Source organism: Pygocentrus nattereri, chromosome 5 (genome assembly GCF_015220715.1).
Source record: "Pygocentrus nattereri isolate fPygNat1 chromosome 5, fPygNat1.pri, whole genome shotgun sequence".
In the NCBI taxonomy this organism is placed as follows: domain Eukaryota; kingdom Metazoa; phylum Chordata; class Actinopteri; order Characiformes; family Serrasalmidae; genus Pygocentrus; species Pygocentrus nattereri.
The window spans coordinates 18305101-18328477 of NC_051215.1; the positions used below are offsets into that span (position 1 = coordinate 18305101).

General features: G+C 35.5%; 2 protein-coding genes across 4 annotated transcripts; both read left to right on the plus strand.

Annotated features, from left to right (window-relative positions):
- Positions 1 to 1027: 1027 nt before the first annotated feature.
- Positions 1028 to 4982, plus strand: pla2g12a (phospholipase A2, group XIIA). 2 transcript variants are annotated; one of them, XM_017709047.2, is made up of 5 exons: positions 1028 to 1169; positions 1286 to 1450; positions 2813 to 2889; positions 3527 to 3692; positions 4524 to 4982. In XM_017709047.2, exons 2-5 carry the CDS (start codon positions 1291 to 1293, stop codon positions 4640 to 4642), a joined length of 522 nt encoding a protein of 173 aa, XP_017564536.1. In that variant the 5' UTR covers positions 1028 to 1169; positions 1286 to 1290; the 3' UTR covers positions 4643 to 4982. The 2 variants fall into 2 exon arrangements, with proteins under 2 accessions (XP_017564536.1, XP_017564534.1); XM_017709045.2 differs by having other exon boundaries at positions 1028 to 1450.
- A 5388-nt stretch (positions 4983 to 10370) lies between these two features.
- Positions 10371 to 22595, plus strand: LOC108434124 (caspase-6-like). 2 transcript variants are annotated; one of them, XM_017709043.2, is made up of 8 exons: positions 10371 to 10515; positions 10864 to 10929; positions 11859 to 11901; positions 12072 to 12221; positions 12733 to 12809; positions 12912 to 13087; positions 16355 to 16499; positions 18596 to 22595. In XM_017709043.2, the coding sequence occupies exons 1-8, from the start codon at positions 10485 to 10487 to the stop codon at positions 18841 to 18843; spliced, it is 936 nt and encodes a 311-aa protein (XP_017564532.1). In that variant the 5' UTR covers positions 10371 to 10484; the 3' UTR covers positions 18844 to 22595. The 2 variants fall into 2 exon arrangements, with proteins under 2 accessions (XP_017564532.1, XP_017564533.1); XM_017709044.2 differs by having other exon boundaries at positions 10373 to 10515; positions 10885 to 10929.
- Positions 22596 to 23377: the final 782 nt, after the last annotated feature.

The window sequence follows — 23377 nt, forward strand, 5'->3', positions numbered from 1 at the left end:
GTGCTCCATGCATGAGTTTGTATGTGTTGTGTGAGAGAGGGGCCCATTGTGACATCATGTGCGGCATGCTGCCAACATTCCGCCCATTCATTCCCTATGGGAAAAAATATGGACTTTGAACTCAAATTTTCCAGAAAGCATGCTCCGCTGGTATAGGATCTACGATCCTGCAAAGTTTCGTGGTTCTAGCTTGAAAACTGTAGTAGGAGTATATATTTTTTTCAATACAGAATAATAATAAGATGATTACGAAGAACAGTAATTTGGCTTTTTCAAGCCATTAAGTTATCCATTATCTGATTTGTGAAAGCTTTCACAAACGTAGTTTGTGTTTTTTTACACGCGTATTAATACAGTATAGAGCTTTTGGGGGCAAATACAGAACATTAATGCATATAACTTCATTAACGGATCATGTAGAGAGATGAAAGCAGGTTCAAATCAGCTCACCTGACATCGGAATTGTGAGTTAAACTCCAAAGTCAGATAGTCTTATTCCTGAGGAGACACAGCTGTATGGAGCAGCTGTATGGAGCAATCAAACATACCGAGCTCCAGTAGTGATTTTTTTTTTCACAAATCGAGCTCTGCTTTAGCAAACACATTTTCGTGGATTTTGATGTCATTTGTATAAAAATCAGATACCAAAGTAAAAAACCGCTTATATTTCACTTTCACTTTTCGTGCTCGCGGTCTACACAGGCCATGGACAGGCAAAATAAGAACTGCGAAATGTTTAACAAATCAGCCTGGTCAGTTTGAACCCGGTTTAATTCTGAATAAAACCGTTTGACGTTATAATCTTTAGAATATAAAAGCATAATGCGTAATAGTGGTGGATTTTGGAAAATTACCTCCATCTGAATTCATAAATCAGGACTAACAGAACACACCGGGTTATTCCATTACGGAGTTATAGCCGATAGAATCTGCATCGCTAACCGCAAGCCAGCTTCGCTGTAGTATTTTACCGGGCTTTGCTGACGTTATTGTGGCTTTTATTTTCTTAATAAGACCCGGATGTGAGTTTCAGTGACTCACAAGGAAGGATGGCGACAAGATTGATTGCTGCTAAATATGACCTCTGTTATTAACTGTTTACGCCTTTTGACTTCTCGTATTAGTTGTTAAACTGTTAAAGAAATAATAAGATGCGCCATTGACTGGCGGTGTGTGTTCTTGTTTGTCGTGCAAAGCAGTAAAATAGACTGCATGTACTGCGTGTGTTCCGTTGGCTGGGCTATGCAGTGCGGTGTGACTTCGGCCGTCTTGCTTCTCTCCATAGGCTTTATGACAAGTGGGTTCGAGGAGTTTGAACCTGAGACTCCAGACTGGAGAAAAACTTTAAAAACGATCCGGAATGGCATCCATAAGATAGACACGTACCTCAACTATGCTCTGGACTTGATCGGAGGCTCAGATGGACTCTGCCAATACAAATGCAGTGATGGTAGGTGAGGAGGTGAAGAGCCTGGATCTTCTTCAAGTGTATCGTTACACGTATTTTCAGGTGCAGTTGTAGATTCTGAGGTCAACGTTCTATTCGATTTTCCGATGTGTTATGTATTTTACCTGTATGTGTCTTGATTGTCCGCTCTCACGTTGTCTGCATTCTCTGTTGCAATTATTTACAGCAGTTATTAGTTACATTGACTCCATACACCCTGTCTAGATCCTACACCATATCCTGATCAGCATGTAATAGTTATACAGAACGTTTGAGCGTTGAACTGCTTGAGGCACAGTACGTGGCTTCAGTACAAAACAAAGCTCATTTACATATATTATTGCTAAAGGTCCATAAATAAAAATACCCTGATAAAGAAAAATTTTATGGTCATGTAAAAATGAATTATGACTTTTTTGTACATAAAACCACACAAATCAATCAAGGGGCCTAGCAGGGGCAAAAAAAATAAGAAAAGTGTAGGATATGGGCTTTTATTCCTGACAGTCTACAGAGCTTTATTTATACATCTACTGACCACTTCAATAAGTACACCTCCTTGTTTTTACACTCATTGTCCGTTCACCCTGTTCTTCAATTATCAGGATCTACACAGAGCAGGTATCATTTGCATGGTCAGAGATATTGTAGAAATATCACTGTTACTGAAAAGAAATCTGACTTGGTGAGTTTCTCTACAATAAACTGTTTTGCATCAGACCACTGGCCTCAGATACACTTACTGGCAAAAGTATTCGCACATCTGCCTTCACATGTGTATGAAATTGATTGAGTTTCCATTCTTAATCTATAGGGATTAATATGATGTCGGTCCAGCCTTTGCAGCTATAACAGCTTCAACTCTTCTGGGAAGTCTTTCCACAAGGTTTAGTGTGTTTATGGGAATTTTTGATCATTGTCCCAGCAACTTTTGCACACTATGTTCCTCAGTATCCGCTGACCCGGCCTGCCACTTTGTTGCTGAGTTGTTGTTGTTCCCAATTGCTTCCACTTTGTTACAATACCACTGACAGTTGACTGTGGAATATTTAGTACTGAGGAAATTTCACGACTGGACTGGCATCCTATCACAGTACCACGCTGTAATTCACTGAGCTCCTCAGAGCGGCCCATTCTTTCACAAATGTTTGTAGAAGCAGTCTACATGTCTAGGTGCTTGGTTTTATACACCTATGGCCATAGAAGTGATTGGAACTCCTGAATAAATTTTTTTTGGATGGGTGAGTGAATACTTTTGGCAATATAGTGTATCTGCATCTAGTTGTTTTAGATAAAGTCTGCGAGATTAAGAATCAGAAATGTGGTTGTCATCATGTGGTGGTGTTGTTTTTCTTGTTTTTCCAGGATACAAACCTGTTCCTCGACCTGGTTATAAACTGTCACCACCCAATGGATGTGGCTCTCCACTGTTTGGATTTCAGGCAAGTTTGGAAGAATTTGAACGGTTATTAATAAGGCTGTAGTAGTTAGTAGGAATGGACTAATGAAGTATCAGTATTGTCCTCAATCCTGACATTTTGAGAGTCTGAGGTTTTTGAGAATTGATTCTACCTTAGAAATACTTATACATTCTTTATATGAAACCATTTTAGCATGTAAATGGAATGTTTTAATAAAACTCAGTCTTTCATGCTGGAGAATATGGGAAGAAAGATTATAGAAAATAAATGAATAGGATATAAATGTACACATTCATTATCCAGGTATGTAGTGACTTAATATTAGGTTCTTCTAGTCACTTATTTTCATTGTAAGTTAATGTAAAGCTATTTTATTCCAATCCATTTTGGAGCATTTCTATTGGTCCATTTGTCATTAACGTTTCACATAACGTAAAGGACACCTGCTGTGCTCAAATGATGTAGGAAAGTAAAAATTGACTTAAAAGGAGAAACATGTTTTTCTTTGCTCAGTGACAATATGCAGCTTATAATATATGAATATGTAAAGCAACTATTAGGGATGAGGAATATCACTGCTTTTATTTTCAATCCATATCCTGATATTTTGAAGTCCTCTTGTGTTTGTGTGCAAAACGCTTTTTGCTCTTGTTTACAGTTCGATTTTGGGATCCCAGCAATGACAAAGTGCTGTAATCTGCATGACCGCTGCTACGACAAATGTGGACAGGAGAAGCACGACTGTGACGAGCGGTTCCAGGTGTGTTTGGAGACCATCTGCAGGAATGTCCAAATGACACTGGGACTGGACCAGAGTGTGCAAGGTAAAGTGTCTGCAAAAACGTTATTCATTTGGGGGAGCATAAATGCACAGTCATACAGTTTAAGCCTAAAGTTTCATATGCTTAGACTAAAGACTTTAAATCAAAAGTACACTCTTGCAACTATAAGCATGGGAATTGCAGCATCATGTGGTGGGTTGCTTGAAAAGTGACTTCAGGAAGGACTATTTGGAAATATAGTAGCAACAAGATGATAGACGTTATTAGCCGGAACGTTGAAGTGGGTGTCTTCCAGCAGAAGATTGATTCTAAGCATTCCTCAAAATTGTGACAAAATTGCTTAAAGACAACAAAGTGAAAGTATTATTGGCCATCACAAAGCCCTGACCTGAATCCTTTAAAAATCACCTACTTAACACAGGACATTTATAGTAGCATGTGCACGTACAACAAGTGCATCGAGTTAATAATTAAGTAATACACAATATACACTTATTTATTGGAATATGCAGCCACTATTGCTCTAACTGGACATTGGTGATGAAAATTGGACAATCTTCACTGCATTCACACTAGGAAAATAATCTTAATAAATTATTGAAAGTAGTAAATACATTTTGCTCATATTGCAATAGCAAATGCACTGCTTTTTAAATTGAATTTTAAAAAATCCTTAGGGTCAAATTGGAGGAAATAATACAAATATGATCAATCATTAATTATTTTAATCATTTAGTAGCCTTATATAGTATTTAACAAAGTATATACATATGTAACTCACATAAAAAAAAAAATCAAATGATGGTGAAAGTAGTTGTTAAGCAGTACCACATTTTCTGAAGAAATGTTTTAATTCTGTTATTATTGGTCCAGCCTGTGAGTCGGCGGTGACGCTGCTTTTTGATGCTGTAATGCACCTGGGCTGTAAACCCTACCTGGACAGCCAGAGAGCATCATGCATTTGCCGTTATGAGGAGAAGACTGACCTGTGAAGAGCTGTCACTGGAAAAAGCAGAGACATCTTCTGAATGTCTTGGTGGAGTAAACTGAAAGGACTGCACATTTTGTGTTTTTCCTGCTTTAACACAATTAATTGAACCAGTAAAACCCCAGTAATAATTTACTGCAATAAAACAATCTGGTTATATTTATCCTGTGCAGATTGTCATATTGTAACTAGTCTAACATATGCTGTTGAAAAGGTGTTTTCACATTTTGGAGGCACACAAAGAAGCATTCACTTGTATTCTGTGGACCACATTAAGCTGATATGTATTGACTTTTCTCAGGTATAGGACTCTTGTCATTAAAACTTGTAAAATTACAGAATAAGTATGACTTTTTGTGGTGATGTTGACTCCAAGTTCCTAAGATAATGACAATGCCTTTGCTTAAGCCAGCCAGGTAGATAGTTAGACTAAACAAAACTGATTATATCAAATGTGTGGACATCTTTTCTACTTATAGGCAAGTAAACGCATTACAAATATAACTTTTTTTGATGTGACAGCATTGCAGAAATCAAGTAGCCACTCCCATTTTCCTATATATACTGAAATTTCTTATACTGAATAGTAGTATAGATTCATTTAGGCGTTCAATAATGATAGGAACTGTCCATTTCAAAGAATAGTACAGGGTCTTTTCAACCTAAACACCTAACATCTATCAGTGTAATTTTTCATGTAAAAGATGCTTCCAACTGATTCTCCTTGTCAATCACTGGATACTACAGATGCAACAGATAGAGATTAAGTTGAAAAACTTTAGACTGCTCCTTTAAAAAAAATTATTCCTTCAGGGTTGAACTGTATGTAATCTGTCTTGAGAAAACTACCTATAATGTCTCTCAGGGACATGCAAAGTTCATTGTACTATTTTTCATTTGTTTTCTGCACAGAGATGACAGATGATATTACAACTAGTGCTGTGTTTATGCAGACAGCATTTCTTTTAAAGTTTTATTGCTAATTCAAACTTTTCCACCATATCACTTTGTAGAGCCTTGCTGTTCTTTTACCCAAAACCTATAATAATTAGTTTTACTGTAATTGAGCACTTCTGCAGTATCTGCTTTCAACCATCTTCATAGCTGTCAGCTAATTATATTTAACTGACTGATTTATGTAAGAGGTGAATGTAGCCTTATTAATAAAGATTTTATGGCTTTAATGAAGCCTTAGTGGAATACCAGATCTTTACAAACAATCTTTAAAAGGAAGTGGAAAAATTTGTAAGTGAAAATAAGTTAACACATTCTGTACAGGTGGCTGAGTTTAACATATTGGAAAACTGAGTTGATCAAATTTCATATTTTGTGATAAAATTGGCAAATGTGCCAAATATTTTGCCCAGGCCACATTTGTGCTTTATATTTTTACCATTATGTCAAAATCAGCAAATAAGCAGTATTGCACATGAAAATGTACAGAAGTGCTTTCTCTGCAGAGTTTGCTTTCGATTAGAAAATCAACAAAACATTATTTGACCACACTTTTGCATACAATTGATTGATAGCAGAAGTGGGAATTGCTGTAGATTCTGTAATATATCACAAGACAAAAAATGAGATGTAATACAAATATATTACGATATTTAAAGATTTTTGATATGCCAAGTGGGATATATTGCAATTTTATATAACAGTTATTCCAGCCACGCAACCTGATTGGTTGAGAAGCGTGCTAACTGTGCTGTTATTTTGCCATAACATCACGGTGTTTGAGCAAGCTTTTCAGCCAGCATTAGCCAGAAATGAACCGAATACCATTCACAACAAAATGGGCTGTAAAATTGCCTTCTGCCCAGTGACTGCTGGGATAGGCTTCAGCACCCCCCTGTGACCCTGAGGGAGAAGTGGCTTAGAAAGTGTGTGTGTGTGGCAAAAATTGACAAAACTGAGCTACATTTGATATTGCGGCAGTTTTATGACTCCGTCCGATTTGGTCACACATTCACGTTTGGAGAATGGTATTGGGTTCATTTCTGGCTAATTCCAGGTTGTTTATGTGTTCTTCTGTCACAGCTGCCAGTGGTAATGACAGTATCGGAATTTAGTGTAAGGAGAACGAATTACTGGCTGTGCAGCAAGTGACTGGAGGTGGTTGTTCTGACAAAGCAACAAGCTGCTTGTTAAGGAACTATCCTTTGGCGGAAAGAACTGCTAACATTAAAACATATTAACTGCCACATTCATCGCCCAATTTGTTTATTTCTTACTTTATTTAACTGTTGTATAAAAGCAATAGAACTCTCAAGGTCGTGTGTTATTGTGTATAACATCACGGCTGTGATGATCTATGCCTGTGACCAATTCAAAGCTGTGATATTATTTCGCGATAACACACTCCCTCTCATGTTCTATTGCTTAAAAATAACACAAAATTTGCTTAATTATATACACTATTTAAACAAAAGTATTGGGACACACCTCTGAATTCAGGTTTTTTTATTTAGTTCCATTGCCACTGGTGTAAAATCAAGCACCTAGCCATGCAGGCCCTTTTCTGTTACAGCATGACTGTGACCCAGTGCACAAAGCAATGTCCGTAAAGGCATGGTTGAGTTTGGTGTGGAAGAATTTGACTGGCCTGTATAAAGCCATTACCTCAGCCCTATTAAATACCTTTGGCATGATTTCAGAGACATCAGTGTCTGACCTTACAAATGTTTTTTCTGCATGAAAGGGCAAAAATTCCTGCAGACACACACTAAAATCTTGTAGAAAGCCTACCCAGATGAGTGGAAGATGTTATAGCTGCAAAGGGGGACCAACTCTGTATTAATGCCTATTTAGAAAGGGGTGTCAAAAAAGCTCCTTAATGTGTAGGTGTTCCAATAATTTTGTCCATGTAGTGCATGTTTATCTATACTATTTTTAAACCCAAACATTTGAGGTATTACTGTTTTTCTTTATACCTTCATCATAGTTTCTTGTAATGAAATGCTCTTTTGAAATGAACCCTTACAACACATTCCAAAAAAGTGGGGACAAGGTCAATTTAACAATAGGAACATGGTGAAACCACCTTAAACCTGCATTGTATTCATGCCTGGGTATAAAATGTGCATCCACTAAGGCCTAGTCCTTTATGAGCAAGGATGGATTGAGGTTTGCCAATTTGCCAAAAATGTATCTGCAAAAAATCCAGTCGTTCCTTAGCTAGGAATGTAAAGAGTTTAAAGTATTTCACCCTCTGTACTGCATAATATCATTAAAACATTTAAGGGAATATGGAGAAATCTCTGTGCGTGAAGGACAAGTGACTGCCCATGAATTTTGACCACTCGGATGGCTCTACTCTGATGTTTGTGTGAAGGATACAGCTGGTTGGACTGTTGTCATGTCAAGAAACACAGTTGCTGCATCCACAAATACAAGTTAATACTGTACTATGCACAGTAGCACCAATATATAAATAGCATTCAGAAATGCCTCTGACTTCCCTGTACTTGAGCTCATCTGAATTAAACTGATGCACAGTGGAAACATGTACTGTAGTCTGACTAGTCAGCCTTTTAGATTTTTGGAAATAATGGACATCACGTTCCCTGAGTCAAGGACGAAAAATTTTTATTATGTTAAAGCTCAAAACCAAGGGTCTATCATGGTAATGGGTTATTAGTGGGTAATTGTGAGGAACTGTGAAAGCACCATTAATGCTGGACACAATCCTTTAGACTCTTTTTCAGGGGTGTTCATGCTTTTTTTAAATTGACAGCACCAAGCCACATTCTGCATTAGTTAGGACAGCATGGCTGTGTAATCAGAGAGTGTGGGTGCTAGACTGCCCTGCTTGTAGTCCCGACCTGTCTGCTATTGAAAACGTCTTGTGTAACAGAAAAATGGCAAAACATTCTGCTTTCAAAACTAGATCAGAATGTACATTGTTACCAAATGATTGTTAAGTGTTTTTAAAAGGAAAAGTGATGTAACATAGTGGTAAGCATGCTCCTGTCCAAACATTTTTGGAATGTGTTGCAAGTTTAGATTAAATAAATGTACATGGTAAAACGAAATGTTGTGATTTTATAGTTTTAATTGTAAAACAGGTCAAACAGAATTTTTCGTTGTTTTCTATTTTAATTGGTATTTCACATACTGTCCCAATTTTTTTGGAATTGAGTTTCCCCAGGAATAAATAAAAACAAAATAGAAGAAATAGATAGATGGACAGCCATACATTTGTACTTATTTCATCTCTAGGGGAAATGTTTTAGCCTTAAGGGAAAGTTGGGAGTTTTATGCAATAAAAGTACTTTAAGATATAATGAATGTTTAAAATGTATTACACCTCACAGGATTTTCCCACTTTATGAAACAGCTTATTATGCAGTACATGAGTAACACAACAAGGTGAACATATCCTTATCAACTTAATATATATTAATAGATCCTTAACTGAACTAAATATTAACCATTTCAACTTTCATTGAGACTGTCAACTGTTGTGGTATTGGTGAAAATGTTTTATCATAGGGTAAAGGTGACCAGTCAAAATAACCTTGTATTGATTTGAAGTGACCCTTTCCCCCTTTGATGGGTCAAGTGGACTCAACCTATGCCAGTGAAATACGCCGCCAGGAGCATAACAGAGTCATTGGATCCTCATCACTGTGGAATCAAGCATTCAGGCCTGTAGTAATTCACTTAGTGTATACCACACATGCGCTCAGACGCTTTTGGAGAATGTGATGAAGCGTGACTCATCTGACTATATAATTTTTTCCACACTTATTTTCAACATTATTTTTTAAGGTAGGTCTACCTTGCTATGATATCCTTTTGTACATGCATGTTATGAATGAATTGTTCTTGCTAACACAATTTGATCACATTTTCTATTGACATTCTCAGTCACCAGATCTTTTTCAAGCCTTTTACCTCCCATAGTCACTTTTACTATTGAAACAGTAGCTAGTTCAGCAGTGCAAACCCCAATAATGAATCCTCTGAGATTACAAAAAAATTTCCTCTTGGAATTTTGAATCAAATTCAAGGTTAAATGGGACAGCATTTTTGAACATACTACAGAGAATGAAACATTTTTATCAAATTGTATGCAGCAGTACACCTGTCTAGAAGCATCTACACCTTTTTTTCCCAGTCTGCTGTGCTTCTCCACTCATTTATACAGGTTTTTCTGATCTTAGCGTAGCATCACTCATTAAACATATTTTCATGTACTTTAGTAATGCAAGCTTAAATAAAATCTAATACTGTAGTGCTATAATGTGTGAGTCTGTCACTGTCGTCTAGGACTATTTAGTGCCACTGATTTCGGTTGCGATTATGAGGATAATGTGACATACGCTGTGACAAGTGACATAAAGTAATTCAGGTCATGACATAACTCAGAAAGCAAACCGAATCGTCTGAGCTACTACAAGAAAGGATCCCTTAAGACTTTGTGAAGGGCTTTAAATGAGTTATCATGCCCAAAGTGTTATTAGATTTATCCTTTTTATCAAGGACATTTTATACTGATTTAAATGACATGTTTGGCAAAAATAAAATGAAAAGAAAAAGCAAAAATAACATGCAAGGATAATATGGTAAAAAAAAAACAAAAAAAAACACCCTATTATTCACAGCTTCAAAACTGCTACTGCTAGCCAATCACAGGGCGGGGGCGGGGGAGGGCGGTTCCTGAAATGTAGTGCAGAACTTTAATACGGAAGTTAGTACGTGACTTTATTGGCAGTCTCACCGTCAAATCAGGATTTAGCACGTTCGTCTTTAACCAATCAAAACTCTACCTTTGAGTTTTTGCGTGAGTAAATTTTTCGACGATTAATATTTCTTTTGGCTTCGTTCGTCAGACATTGACCATAATGGCAAGCCAGAGAAAGGAAGACGTTTCAGGTAACACGGTAACTTCACTTTTTAAGTCTAATTTAACTCTGTTGATATTGCTTTGGTATGCTCAGCTTTAAACCGTGGAATTTTGTTTTATAAAATGCTTCCTTGTAGCCTCTCTGTAGACTATGATTCGTGTCCTGACATGAGTCATTTATATCACTTCATATTAGTACGTATGTATTACTGAACGTTGCATAGTGACGATACATTTGATCGGCCGCGTTGAAAAGATTTGATACATTATTTTAAGTTTAATGTAAGTCTGTCAGAGCGCTGCTTTAAGAAAAGCGCCTCTAGCTGTTGTCTTAACATGACGGGTTGCCTTATTTGCAATGAGACTTATTATTTTAGTGTTGGGATTGTTTTTTTCAGGCGACGTTGAGAAGGACAGTGACTTAACACGACATACTACTTCAGGTTGGTTTCATTAAAAGCCTTTAAACGCTGTCTTGCACTTTAGAGGCTACTTTCATATTCATAAACAAATAAATACTTAATTATATAATATAGTGTTAATATTGTAACTCTGCAGTATTTTTCTCCTGACATTTACATTCTGCTTTTGTCAGTCTTGTTACAGGCATAATTCTTTACTATTTTGCTGAAAACAGGTTTCTGACCAGCATGTAATCTACCAGTGTACACTTCTCTCACAATATCTCTATATGAAAAGAGTGTCTGGAAATAATAACAATAGTTGTAATTATTATTATTATTATTATTAGAGGTGGCATATTGATAAATATCAGTGGAAAAAGCTTTTTGGATATCAGTGAAAAAACAATAATTTGGTGCTTCATTTAAACTTACCACATTTAAAAGTGTAGTATTTTTGGTTTTGTTAGTATCGACCAATATTCAAGGTTTCAATATCGGTATGGAAAAAGAAAAAGTGGTATCATGCCATCTCAATAATAATAATAATAATAATAATAATAATAATAATACACATTATTTATATACAATAAGCACAACATTGAGAAGCTGAAACATTACGATTCAAATTAAATAACACAATTTAACCATAACACACATTAGCACAGTGATCCTGCTGTTTTTCACTGCATATCTGCAAAGCCACTGAAACCCATACAACCAGGTATCAAAAAGACAATGGAGGCCTATAGAGGCTTGACCTCGGTATGTGTGCATTGAATAAGTGATCTCTGTGCAATAGTAGTCCTCAATGCTGTTATGGTTCTGTTGTAGTTGCAAGTTACCTCCAATCTGCTGTTCAGTGAAGTGCTGTTATCTACGAAGACTGCTTTTTGTGATTTCTGGCCTATAATGATTTAATAGCTATTTCAGTTGTAGCACATGTGCATGAATTTTTTTGCTTGTTTCAGGGCAGACACAAAACCTTACAGAGACAGATGCAGTGTTCAGGAGGTAAGATTCTGGCAAAAGATTTACTTTATTATAGGCTAAAATAGCATTTTAACAATAATTTTGCTATAGATGAAACAATACCACTTTTTCTTTTCCAGTAACAATATTGAATCCTTAAATATCAATGTCAATCTGATCATTTTTCTTATTCATTGCTTAATTTTTGCCAGTGCTTTCAGCTTCAATCCTGCTGAAGAATACAACATGGACCACAAGAACCGAGGCCTAGCACTCATATTCAACCAGGAGCGCTTCTACTGGCAGCTAATGTTGAACAGTCGTTCTGGGTCTACCGCAGACAAAGAAAATCTTAAAAACAGGTGAATATAGAGATCACAACAGAGCACACTTCATAATACTTCTCAGCCTTACATAATTATCTGTTGTAGATAATGTAGATCTTTGTTTCATGTCATTTTTTAACACGTAGGATGTTTCAATAATGAAATGATAAAATTACTGTGCATTAGTTTAAAATGATTCACTCATTATTCATACTGGACTTAACATTATTAACCAGTCAACCCGAAAAGAATTGTGCTTGAAATTGACATTTCACTTTAGTCAGTTTCACGTGAAATTAATGCGTTAGATCAACACAATTCTTGCCAAAAGAGGTAACTGGAGGATGGCCGTTATGTTTCTGTTGATATTTCATTAATGGGAAACCAACTGACACTTTAAATCATACAAATTCAATAAACATTTTTTTCCGTGCAGCTCCTTAGCATCGTAAACTACCATCTCAATGCAGTTATGTCTAAATTATGCATTTGGTATATTATAACTTGCATACAGAAGCTTTAAATAGCCAACCATGATTTTTTTCAGGTTTTTAGGCTTGGGATTTGATGTGAAAGTTTACGATGATTACAGTAAAGATGAAATTCTGAAAATAATCACTGAAGGTAAGCAGATGTTACACAATCTTTTAATGCAAACTAATACATAGAAAGCCAGCATTTTTGTTGTAGTTTTGTTAAATTTTTGCTTTCAACCTTTGATCGCAGCTGCAGGTCGTAATCACATGGATGCAGACTGCTTTGTCTGCATTTTCTTGAGCCACGGTGAAAATGGACATGTCTATGCCTACGATGCAAAGATTCACATTCAGGATATCACAGCACTTTTCAGAGGAGACAAGTGTCCAAGCCTTGTAGGAAAACCCAAAATTTTCATCTTACAGGTGATTCATTTACCACTCTGGAAAAAGCATCTTGTCATTTAACAGTGTCATTCTTGGGGGGAAAAAGTACAAATTAACTTAAATTTAGGTAGTTACACTGATGAATTTAGTAAGCTTCCCCAGATAAAATCAGTAAATTTTCACTATCTGTTCTAAATAGCATGAGTAAAATTTTGTTTACTCTTATCACTTTAAAATTGTTTAAAGTGATAGATTAGCAAATCAAGTTTATACTGTGTTCCCCCTTTTCACCGTGTTCCACGGCATGCTATTGACTATGGATAATGTATAATTAAAGATTTACCAAACTGTCACTTTATTTAGGCCCTGCTTTATTCTGAAAATAAAAAACACTTTTGAATTATATAAAATGCATATTGAATTATACAGTGTCCTCCACAAATATTGGGACCCCTGGTAAACTTGAACAAAACAGACTGTAAAAAACATTCTTTATTACTTGTGTTACAAATATTAATTTTTTCAAATAATTCTTGACCTCCAAATTCCCCCAAACATTATGAGACCAACATTGTGTATCATCATGAAAAAACTCAGAATAGTAGAAAAATGTTGATTTCACATATTTTGTCAATGATCTCAAAACGTTTCCAGGGTGGAACTCAATAGTTACATTGAGGCATTTATGTGGAATTAAACAAAGATAAAAAATACATGACTAACGGTAAAATTTCTGAAGTAGTTGTATTTGCAAGTGCTTTGGTTTTCAAAGTTTAAGCCTTGATATGCATGCCATAATAATGCCCAATGCACCCATGAGGGGACTTTGTGGTGTAGAGGAGCTAAGAGAAAGTATATAAAGTTGTCCTTAGAAATTCTGTGTAAAAGATGCAGAATAGAACATTTCAGCTTGATCAGATATATCAATGCTGAGAAACAGTTATTTAGCAGTTACAGCATCCCCTAAAGCTGTACATGGACCAAAATTTATACTACCTCAGAATCTAGTGTAGATTAACATTAATAAGAGAATAAGCTGATCAATTTTCAATATTTTTGGATTAAAAAAATGATGTGTATGGATAAATATATTCCAGAAGGGTTAGTTAGCATATTATGTTTTTGATAATAACTGAGGTTCACCCTCTCGTAATGTTTTTCAATTTACAGGATTGAGCGAAAAACCTAGGACTACTTCACAAAAAGTAGGTTTCACATTATGCAAATTAACAAAAAATCTAAGGGAGCAAAGATAAAAGATCCAAACTGCCAGTTAGATTGTCTTTAGCCAATCAGGAAAAAAAAAATTTGCTTCAAAAAAAGTTTGGTTCAGCAGCCAAAACAGGTTTTGCTTTGCCACAGGTATGGACTTGAGTTATATGACTTGGACTTGAGTGTGACTTGCGTCACAAATTTGATGACTTGAGACACGACTCGAAAAAACTGAGAAAGACTTGCGACTCGACTTTAACTTGAACACCAATGACTCAAGCTTTGGGAAAAAAAACAAGAGCAAACCATCTTCAGCAGGTAAAACACAGAACAACAAACTTCTTGTTGGAATTCGTAGTTCCACTTTAAATGGTGCAGCAGTCAGGCACTGGAACGTAACTGCTGCACCATTTAAGGTGGAATGGAAAATTTGGTGCTGCTGGAGAAAAAAGTCCACTTCAGCATTGTAAATTTACCATTATTTTACTCTTGTTTTTATTTTAATCCTCTGCTCCCACTGTTATGGAGCCCCAGAGGGGTTGGAGGTAAAAAATGATTAATTCGAGTGAATGTTTTGCAGTTCATATGCACGTTTTCTTTTATTTGTGGTCACAATTTCTTAATTTGTTCCCTAGTTCTCTTTAATTGTCTGCACATTTTCTTTACTTCATGGCAAAGTTTTTTTTTTAATTTATGATCACGATTCTCTAATTAAAATTTATTTTAATCATGGTCATGTTTTATTTTTAACTGAATGCATGTTGTTCTTTTTTTTGATTCATGCTCAAACAAAATATATGTAGTAGATAAAAGTTGATGACACTCCCTGAGACTGTCTGACGGGTTTGATGTGTTAGATTGATGAGATAATGAACAGAGATGCTCACAGATTCATCAGTTCAGCTACATTTTGGTGGAGAAATGAAGGAAGACAATAAACTACAATCACAATATTCAGTAAATTGCACTTTCTAATGATTACATTTAACAGAGATATAGGCGTAGTGTGGCTGCTTAGCCCTGTTTCTGATTCTGCTTCAAGCTGCGGTGTTGGAGACCATCACAAAATAACAGGAAGAAATGAGCAGCGTTTCAACATCCTCAAATTAATATATCTACATCTAATGCATAGATCTATTAAACTCTCTTGCTATTTGACCTCATCACACATTATTGTTTCTGTGTGTGTTTAATTTGGGTTTGTTGCAACAAATGTGTGATGGTCTCTAACACCGCAGCTTGATGCGGGACCAGAAACAGGGTTTAGCAGATGTCTCTATATTTCTGTTAAATATAATTATTAGAAAGTGCAGTTTAGTTTATTGTCTTCATTTTGTGGGCCATTTGCCCTGAAGAGGATTAATCAGGTCCTGATTATCCCTCCAAATTAAAATCAGACCTGACCAATCTCCGTCCGTTATCTTATCAATCTAACACATCAAAACCCTTCAGACAGTCCCAAGGAGCTGTTAGTTACTTCTGGACACTGGACAAATAACACAACCTGTATCTACTACATTGATTTTGTTTGCATACGAGTAAAAAAAAAATAAACATGCATTTAGTTCAAACTAAAACATGACCATGATTAAAAAAAAAAAGAAAACGAGAGAACGAATTAGAAAATTGTGATCAGAAATTAAGGAATTGTGTATACAGAAGAATGCGGAGGAATGCACATTGACTTGTTTTTTAAAAAGACATTAAGCCATTGATTAGAAGAATACAGTTAGAAGACCACAGGTTTTGATCTTGTCTTCTCTGTGCACTTCAGTCATTGCATGGATTTGTTCAGTTTCATCAGCAGCAATTGATTTCATTTAATGAAGAATTGATTGGATAAATTGAGTATTGGGTGATAACAGTAAATGCTCGATTTCCTGGAGGAGAAATGGTTAATGTTTAAGATAGCACACTCAAACACAAAATCATAATGTATTGTTTATTTGTTTATTTCTAATTCTAATGTTAGTGTTTTATGAACAAATAAATACTGTTCAGATAAATATCATTATGTGCATTTTTTCAGATTACTTTTGCACAGTACTACATATAATTTTGAAGTGTATATAAATTGAAATTTGTAAATGGCAGGCGTGTCGTGGGGACAAACACGATGACCCGGTCACTCCAATGGATGTGGTGGATAGTGAGACCAATGAGGTTGTTGTAGATGCTGGGGTGGTGTACACACTACCTGCCGGAGCTGACTTCATCATGTGCTATTCTGTAGCTGAGGGTGAGTAGAAAACACAGTACAATTTATTACTTACTACATCAGTTTCACACTCAACATCATGTAGGTCCTGCTCCATTGCTGGAGACAAAGCAGTGCACAATTTAATGCACTGACACATCAGTGCTGGGGTCCATAAAACATATTAAGTAAAGTAATCATTTAATAAAACAAAAAATGGACCTAAGCTTTAACTTGTACTTTTGTAAACTCTTAAAGGTGAAAACAAAATTTTACTTGCCTTTTTAAAATAATAGGTTGGTGTAGCATGTGCCATTCATACCCCTGTCCATATATACAAACTCAGCAGCCAATTTTGAAATAATTGTTTTTATGATGTTGCAAAAACTTTACTCATTCAAGTTGAAGTAATGTGGAGTGTGTCATCTAGACTGTTTTTGGAGTGAGTCAGAACAGAAGTCATTTACATGAATCAGCCAAAAATTGGGCACAGTAACAAAAACTGAGCTGTTTCATTTTCAAAGAAGTTGGAATATGAACAATGAATTATCATTGTTTTTTAATTATGGCATAAAAGTATGCACATTTCTTAAGTGACAAGTGGGCAAGCAAAATACAAGAAAAATACAGGTTATGGGCCCTTACTCTACTTGTAATTTGTAGATAGGATGTCCATGTTGATCATACCCATACTAGGAAACAAAGCAATAAATATGAAAATATTGTGCCAATATCTTTGTTATTTGGTTTCATTTTGTTAGGATAACTGAAAGTATTAACAGAGAACTTCTATTCCAAGACAAACATGATTTGATTTAAGTTAATCTTGCCATTCATGTCCAGAAATTCTAGCCAGGCTAGTCTGATAAAATAACTATAGCAAGTATTTGTGAGCCATTTGGTGCTTATAGCCTGGGCATCAAAAGGACACAGCATACCTCAGTAGTCTTGATTCTAGACATGGTGGCTACATTACAATTTTATTACAATCTCTGGATCTGGCAAAACATGCATGAGCAGCAAAACCACAACACTATGAATGAGCAGTAGCTGTAAACCCTGCTTTGCCTGTGTTCAAAACCATGCATCTTTGGAGCAATGCCATAGAAGATCCACCTAAATAATGTTTCAATGGATGGTTCTTTTAACTCTTAAACTACAGCCTTATTATTCAAATATTCATCTTAAGGTTTACTATCCAGTAACCACACAGAATTATTCAGTAACTACAATGAATTATTTAGCAACCACCATGAATTATTTAGTATCGACTATGATTTTTTTAAGTATCTACTTTCTGTTATTCAGTATCTACTATGAATTATTCAGTGTCTCCTATGAAATATTCAGGAACTTCTGTTAAATTAGTATGCAAGTTCTATAGTTATGTAGTCTGTTGATTGAGGAATTGGAGGAAGTTTGGGCCCGCATGCAGACTCTCAGATTTTAAATGAAATGTGTGATTGTGACAAACCTTATTAAAGTTTAAAACAGCTCTTATTAATGAAGATTTATACCAGCTAATGCTTTGGCTTAGACCTGTGTGTCCAAGCCTAAAATCATTTACAATCATACAATATTATGAATGTGCTGTTAAAACAGGTGGAATCAATAGTTTTTATAATACATTTAGTTTCAGCTGAATGTAAAAACTGAATTAATTCTCATCCAGTTTAATTAAGTAATTACTATGAAACAATTGTCTATAGTTATGAGAGCAAGGAACTGAAGTGTGGACTTGCATACAGACTTTAGAGTTTAAGGCATTAAATTAAAGTAATATTCCACTGTAGGCTGTGCTTTGTAGCATTTACATTAACACAGTTGAGGGTGTTGTTGGGCCTAACAAATAATGAAACCCATTAAATCATGGTAAAATCTCTGTAACAGAGCCTTGAGTAAGGTTTTGCTTTTATGAAAAAAACAACAAAGTAAATAAATAATGTAATTTTTCATTAAGAATAATCACAATAATTGCATCATTCTAGTCCATTTTATTTCATTTTTCTGCAGACAAATTTGTTTTCTGTTATTGAATGGATTCCAGTCTTTTGAACAGTAATGTATGTGTTTCATGAAAAACATTTGTTGGTAATTTGTAGCAAATGTGGTGTTCCTCTGTGTTTCTCCTCGAGCAGGTTTCTACTCACACAGGGAGACAGTGAATGGCTCCTGGTACATCCAGGATCTGTGTGAGATTTTGCGTCAGTATGGTTCTGCACTGGAGTTCACTGAGCTTCTGACGCTCGTCAATCGCAAAGTGTCCCAACGCAGCGTGGGAAACTGCACTGACCGCTCTGCCATTGGCAAGAAACAGGTGCCCTGCTTTGCCTCCATGCTGACCAAGAAACTTTACTTCAGACCCAAGAAAGGAAACTTTGTTTAGACAGTCACAGAGACAGACACACGGACACATGCTTGAACACACTCAAACACACACCACACACATGGTGTTCATTTTAGTCTGTGCAGCTACAATTGCTGTATGTGCTCATCAAGTGCAGATATTATATTATACATATTAAACCACTTTACAAAAGTTTGGAATCACTGTTTTAGTAACATAAAACCAATCTGGTTGCAAATAAAAGCATAACATGATTCTGTTACGGAAAGATTAATTGTTTTTCCTGTCAATGCAGAGTGCAATTTCAATATTGTGAGGTACACTATGAATTCTAGCTTACAACTTAGAGCTGGTGAACTGCTTGTAGATGAGTTACACCAATCAGAAGCAACCAAAAACACTTGATGCATACATTACAAGACAGCCACAATTAACTGTATGTCAGGCACAGTACATTTAGTGCTCAAGGCAGAAGGCAGAAAAAGAGATTTTCTAATCTACTTGGTCAAAAAAAGGGCTGGATCTTAACTCATAGAAAATAGTCGATATCTTGTCTTATAATACCAATTTAGGAAATAATCCTATAATTAGAAAATTACAGTGCTTCAATAATGACTTACCTTATTAATATCTGAAACTGAAATTTTGCATTTTGACAAGTGTTTGTTTCATATATAATATGAATTTTTTTTTCTGACATAAATATAATTTACATTGTTTTCTTCCCAAACTAAATAACTAAATAATTATTTCTGTGAAATGTGATTCCAAGCTTTAGTAAATCAATGCACACTCTCAGTTACAGGGCCAGGAATCTGATACAGGTGCTGTTTCATCACCTTTACCTTTCTCACAGTATGCTTATTTAAATGAGGGGTTGAACAGGTTAGTCATGGGCACATGAGTAAATACTCCAGGCTTCACTCTTTCATTTCTCTCACACACAGTGCAACATTTTTCTGCAACTTTCATTTTTAATTACATACAAAGAGGCTAAGGTAACAAAATTCCAGCACTCACTTGTTCAACAGGTTTGACTTTGTGTGCTATAACAGAGAAAATTGGGGTGAGGAAATTTCATAGTAACCTGGATTCAATTTGCAAAACATTAATTCTATTTTGGCAAATTATCTTAAATATTGTAGCAAATATATATTTTTAAGATTGCAACAAGAATTTTATGAGATTTAACTTATTTCTAGACATGTTTACTTGTTTTAAGTCTATCTAGTCAATTATTTTACTGGCACATTTTCTTATTTCAGGAAATGTTGTAAACAACCAAAATTCTTTTCCAATGGAATACAACAATTTCACTAGATGACAGTGACCTAAATCTAGAATGTGATAATCTTAAGATATACAAATCTTAAAATGAGAATGTATTTGATATATTGACTAAATCTAAGATGACTTTTGACCAATATCTATGTTTGAGAGCAAATTTAGTATTTTAATAATGATTTCAGCTACAATATCAGAGAAAATCTGTCACATTTTCAGACACGGTACATAATATACATTGTATGATTTTTGATTTACAAACATTGATATTTTGCTCAGCAGAAAGGGGAATTCTTCTTTATGTCTCTCAGTGTCATCCAACTGTTCTAATACTTCATTACCTTATCTGTAACTTTTATCACAAGAAAAAAAGAAAACTTAAAGGAGCATTACATTGTGCCCTCCCACCTCTCAAAGTTTTGCCATGTGTACTGTCTAGTCATATTGCAGAAATGCAACCTGAGCCAAACATAAGCCTAAGCTATCATTGAATGCCACTGTGTAAAAGTCTATACTGTTTTCATGAGGGATGCATTGATACCATTTTTTTCAGAGCATACAAGCACGAGTAGGCTACATATTTTTATGTAGCACAATTTTGGCCCAATACCAGTATCAGTGTGATGCATCCCTAGGTTTAATTGTGCAGCTTTGTCAAGTATGCAAGTTTGATCAGTCAAGTATGCATCTTTGAACTTGCAACAATTCTTTAGAAAACAATGCATTATAAAATGTTACATTTTTATTAAACTGTATTCATACCATATTTCATCACCGTTTGAACAAAATCTTCTATCTCCAAATTGGTAAGTTTGCAGGAGAAATTTTAGAAGAGAAATGTAAATTATTGTCATGAGACTCTATTCAGTGTAATTTGGGAGCATTTGCACTGTAACATAAGTGTTTGTGTAAAAAAAAATACAATGACAAAAATGAAGATTTGAAGGGTTAGTATCAACAGTGATGTAAACCTCCTTTATTTTGCATTTTCCAAGTGTCTTGAATATAATAATCCAATTCCAATGAATATCATTTTAAATATAATTCCAAAATTGATGCAGTTGAATCACTACATTCCAGTTGATGCTTTTTCCATTCCTACAATCAATAAATTCTAACAGGAAATGCAATATGCTGCTATTTTAAATACAGATTGTACCTCAGGACACAAAGCATCTAACACTAAAAGAATGCTTTTCAACAGTTGCAGTTCAACAACATATTTCTGTGTCTTTCTGTTGTAGTCACTTTGTTCTAATGGCTACAGTAGGACATCTTCAGAGACTTTTCACCTGTAGTAGTTTCACAGTAGTTAAAGAAGCAGTAATTTGGTTTTTACATGTATAACAGTCAGTAGATTTTATCTCACAGCAATTAACTCAGGACCAAAAAAGAACTTGTTTTCCTCTTCGCTCTCATGTTTTAAAGCAACAGTCCATGATTTGTACTTTTTAAGCAGGAAACCTGTGTTGTTCTTTGCAGACTTTGTCCCTCTAATCAATGTTGTTTACTTAAATGGTATCCTTGTAACAAAAACTAGTTTTTTGGGTTTTTTTTTGTCCAGTCTGCCATGAAAGGCTCTTATTTTGTTAAAAGTTCCATTAGGGATGGAATAGAATGACAGTATGAGTATATTGATGGTTTTTGGTATAATCATGTAATTTATAAAATCAATATCAAAGTATTTCTAAAATCATAGATGTAATTATAAAATAGCTTTAGTGAGGGAGAAAGACCATATCAGAATTTCTTCTGGGAAAGATCTAGTGAAAACTACCACTCCATAATCTCTTTTAGGGCACTCAGAGAGACCAGAAGGAATAGGTTCAGTTTATACAGTTATAAATGGCTAATACTTTTTATTGTTTTCTCAACACAGAATGGCCTAAAATATTTCACCATTGGTGCCATTTTTTTTTTCATGCTTTTTAGGCTCATTAACTTACTGTCCAAACAGCACTCAGCAGCCATAATCTTAACATACTACTATGCAAAACGTGCATGCTGTAGAAAAATGAAAAGATATTTCTGAAAGTTTTAGCATGAATGTTTAGAAATATGTTTAATTTTATGAATTTTAGCTATTTTGCTCCTTTCACTCCAATTCATCACAGACTAATTTGTGTCTGTCCTCTAGCATTTCGCAGTCATGTTTTTGGTATAAGGGTGAATAAGAAATGACCAGACATATACAGTTTAAGACTGTCATATGCCTAAACCCAATATTGAGAGTGGATTTCATGATGTCTGCTTTCTTTTGTTTTTCCTTGTAGTGTTCAGCTCTTTCCAGTGCCATGGTTTGTCCTTGTTTGATTTAAACTTGTGTGCTTTTAACTATCAGGTTATTGGGAGACTAAGTTTGCAAAAGGGTTCAGATAAAGTATTTAATATGTTATATTTTAAAGCATATTTTGGGAGAGATTTAAAATCTGTTCTTGGTGGATTGTTGTTAAATTTACTGGAATACGGTATGATTAAAAAAACAAATAAACTTCTATGCTGTATCATTTGTGTTTTAAGTTGTGCCTGTTGTGTTCCAGAAGTATGTTAAATAGTGAAGCTGTCCTGAAAATTTGTGCAAGAAAATCTCATGCTACCTTAAATCCATAATTTCCACTGTTTTGTGACAACTCTTGTTGTAAAAAGCTCTATATAGTAACCACAACACCACACACACAACACAAAACACACACCACAAACACGCTTAACTCACTACATGCATCTATCTATCTACCTGTCTGTCTGTCTACAGTCAGCAGAGGAAAGTTGCCTCGCCATGGCAGGGCAACCCTATAGAGGTGGGCAAAGCGAGTGGCCCAGAAAAAAAGCCCCGTATCAGCTTTGTTCTCCCTGACAGAGCACTACCCTTGGTCCTGCCTGCATAATGCTGTGCAGAAGAAGAGTTAAGGCTCCTTCAGTAGGAGAGATGCAGAGCATGATCTTTTAGCAGAGGTCATCAGGTGCCTAGGGGACCTGGTCGAGCACAGTTTGGTGATTCTCTTGCTCAGACACACCTAGTAAACTGTTAACCAACTGCTTATTTGAATTAGCTATGCTTGAGCATAGCCACCAAATGATGCTGGATGAAGACTTTCCAGGAATGGAACTGATGACTCCTGCTATAGAACATGTTCCTCAGGACAGTGCCTTCCAAACCTTGTTAGAGAATTCCTCATGCTTGCACATTTCCTTGGGCTTTTCCTGCTTTCAAACATGCACTTTATCTCAAGAAGGACGTTTTGTTCGCTTTCTTCTCCTGCAGTTTTGTCTTTTAGATTTTTCAACCATC

Bases quoted from the DNA above. Each gene is read 5' to 3' on its own strand.
- LOC108434124 (XM_017709043.2), top strand. From the start codon at position 10,485: ATGGCAAGCCAGAGAAAGGAAGACGTTTCAG. The intron at 10,930-11,858 runs GTTGGTTTCATT...TGCTTGTTTCAG, and splicing joins AACACGACATACTACTTCAG to GGCAGACACAAAACCTTACA. The intron at 12,810-12,911 runs GTAAGCAGATGT...CTTTGATCGCAG, and splicing joins TCTGAAAATAATCACTGAAG to CTGCAGGTCGTAATCACATG.
- pla2g12a (XM_017709045.2), top strand. From the start codon at position 1,213: ATGTACTGCGTGTGTTCCGTTGGCTGGGCTATGCAGTGCGGTGTGACT. The intron at 2,890-3,526 runs GCAAGTTTGGAA...TCTTGTTTACAG, and splicing joins CTCCACTGTTTGGATTTCAG to TTCGATTTTGGGATCCCAGC. The intron at 3,693-4,523 runs GTAAAGTGTCTG...TTATTGGTCCAG, and splicing joins ACTGGACCAGAGTGTGCAAG to CCTGTGAGTCGGCGGTGACG.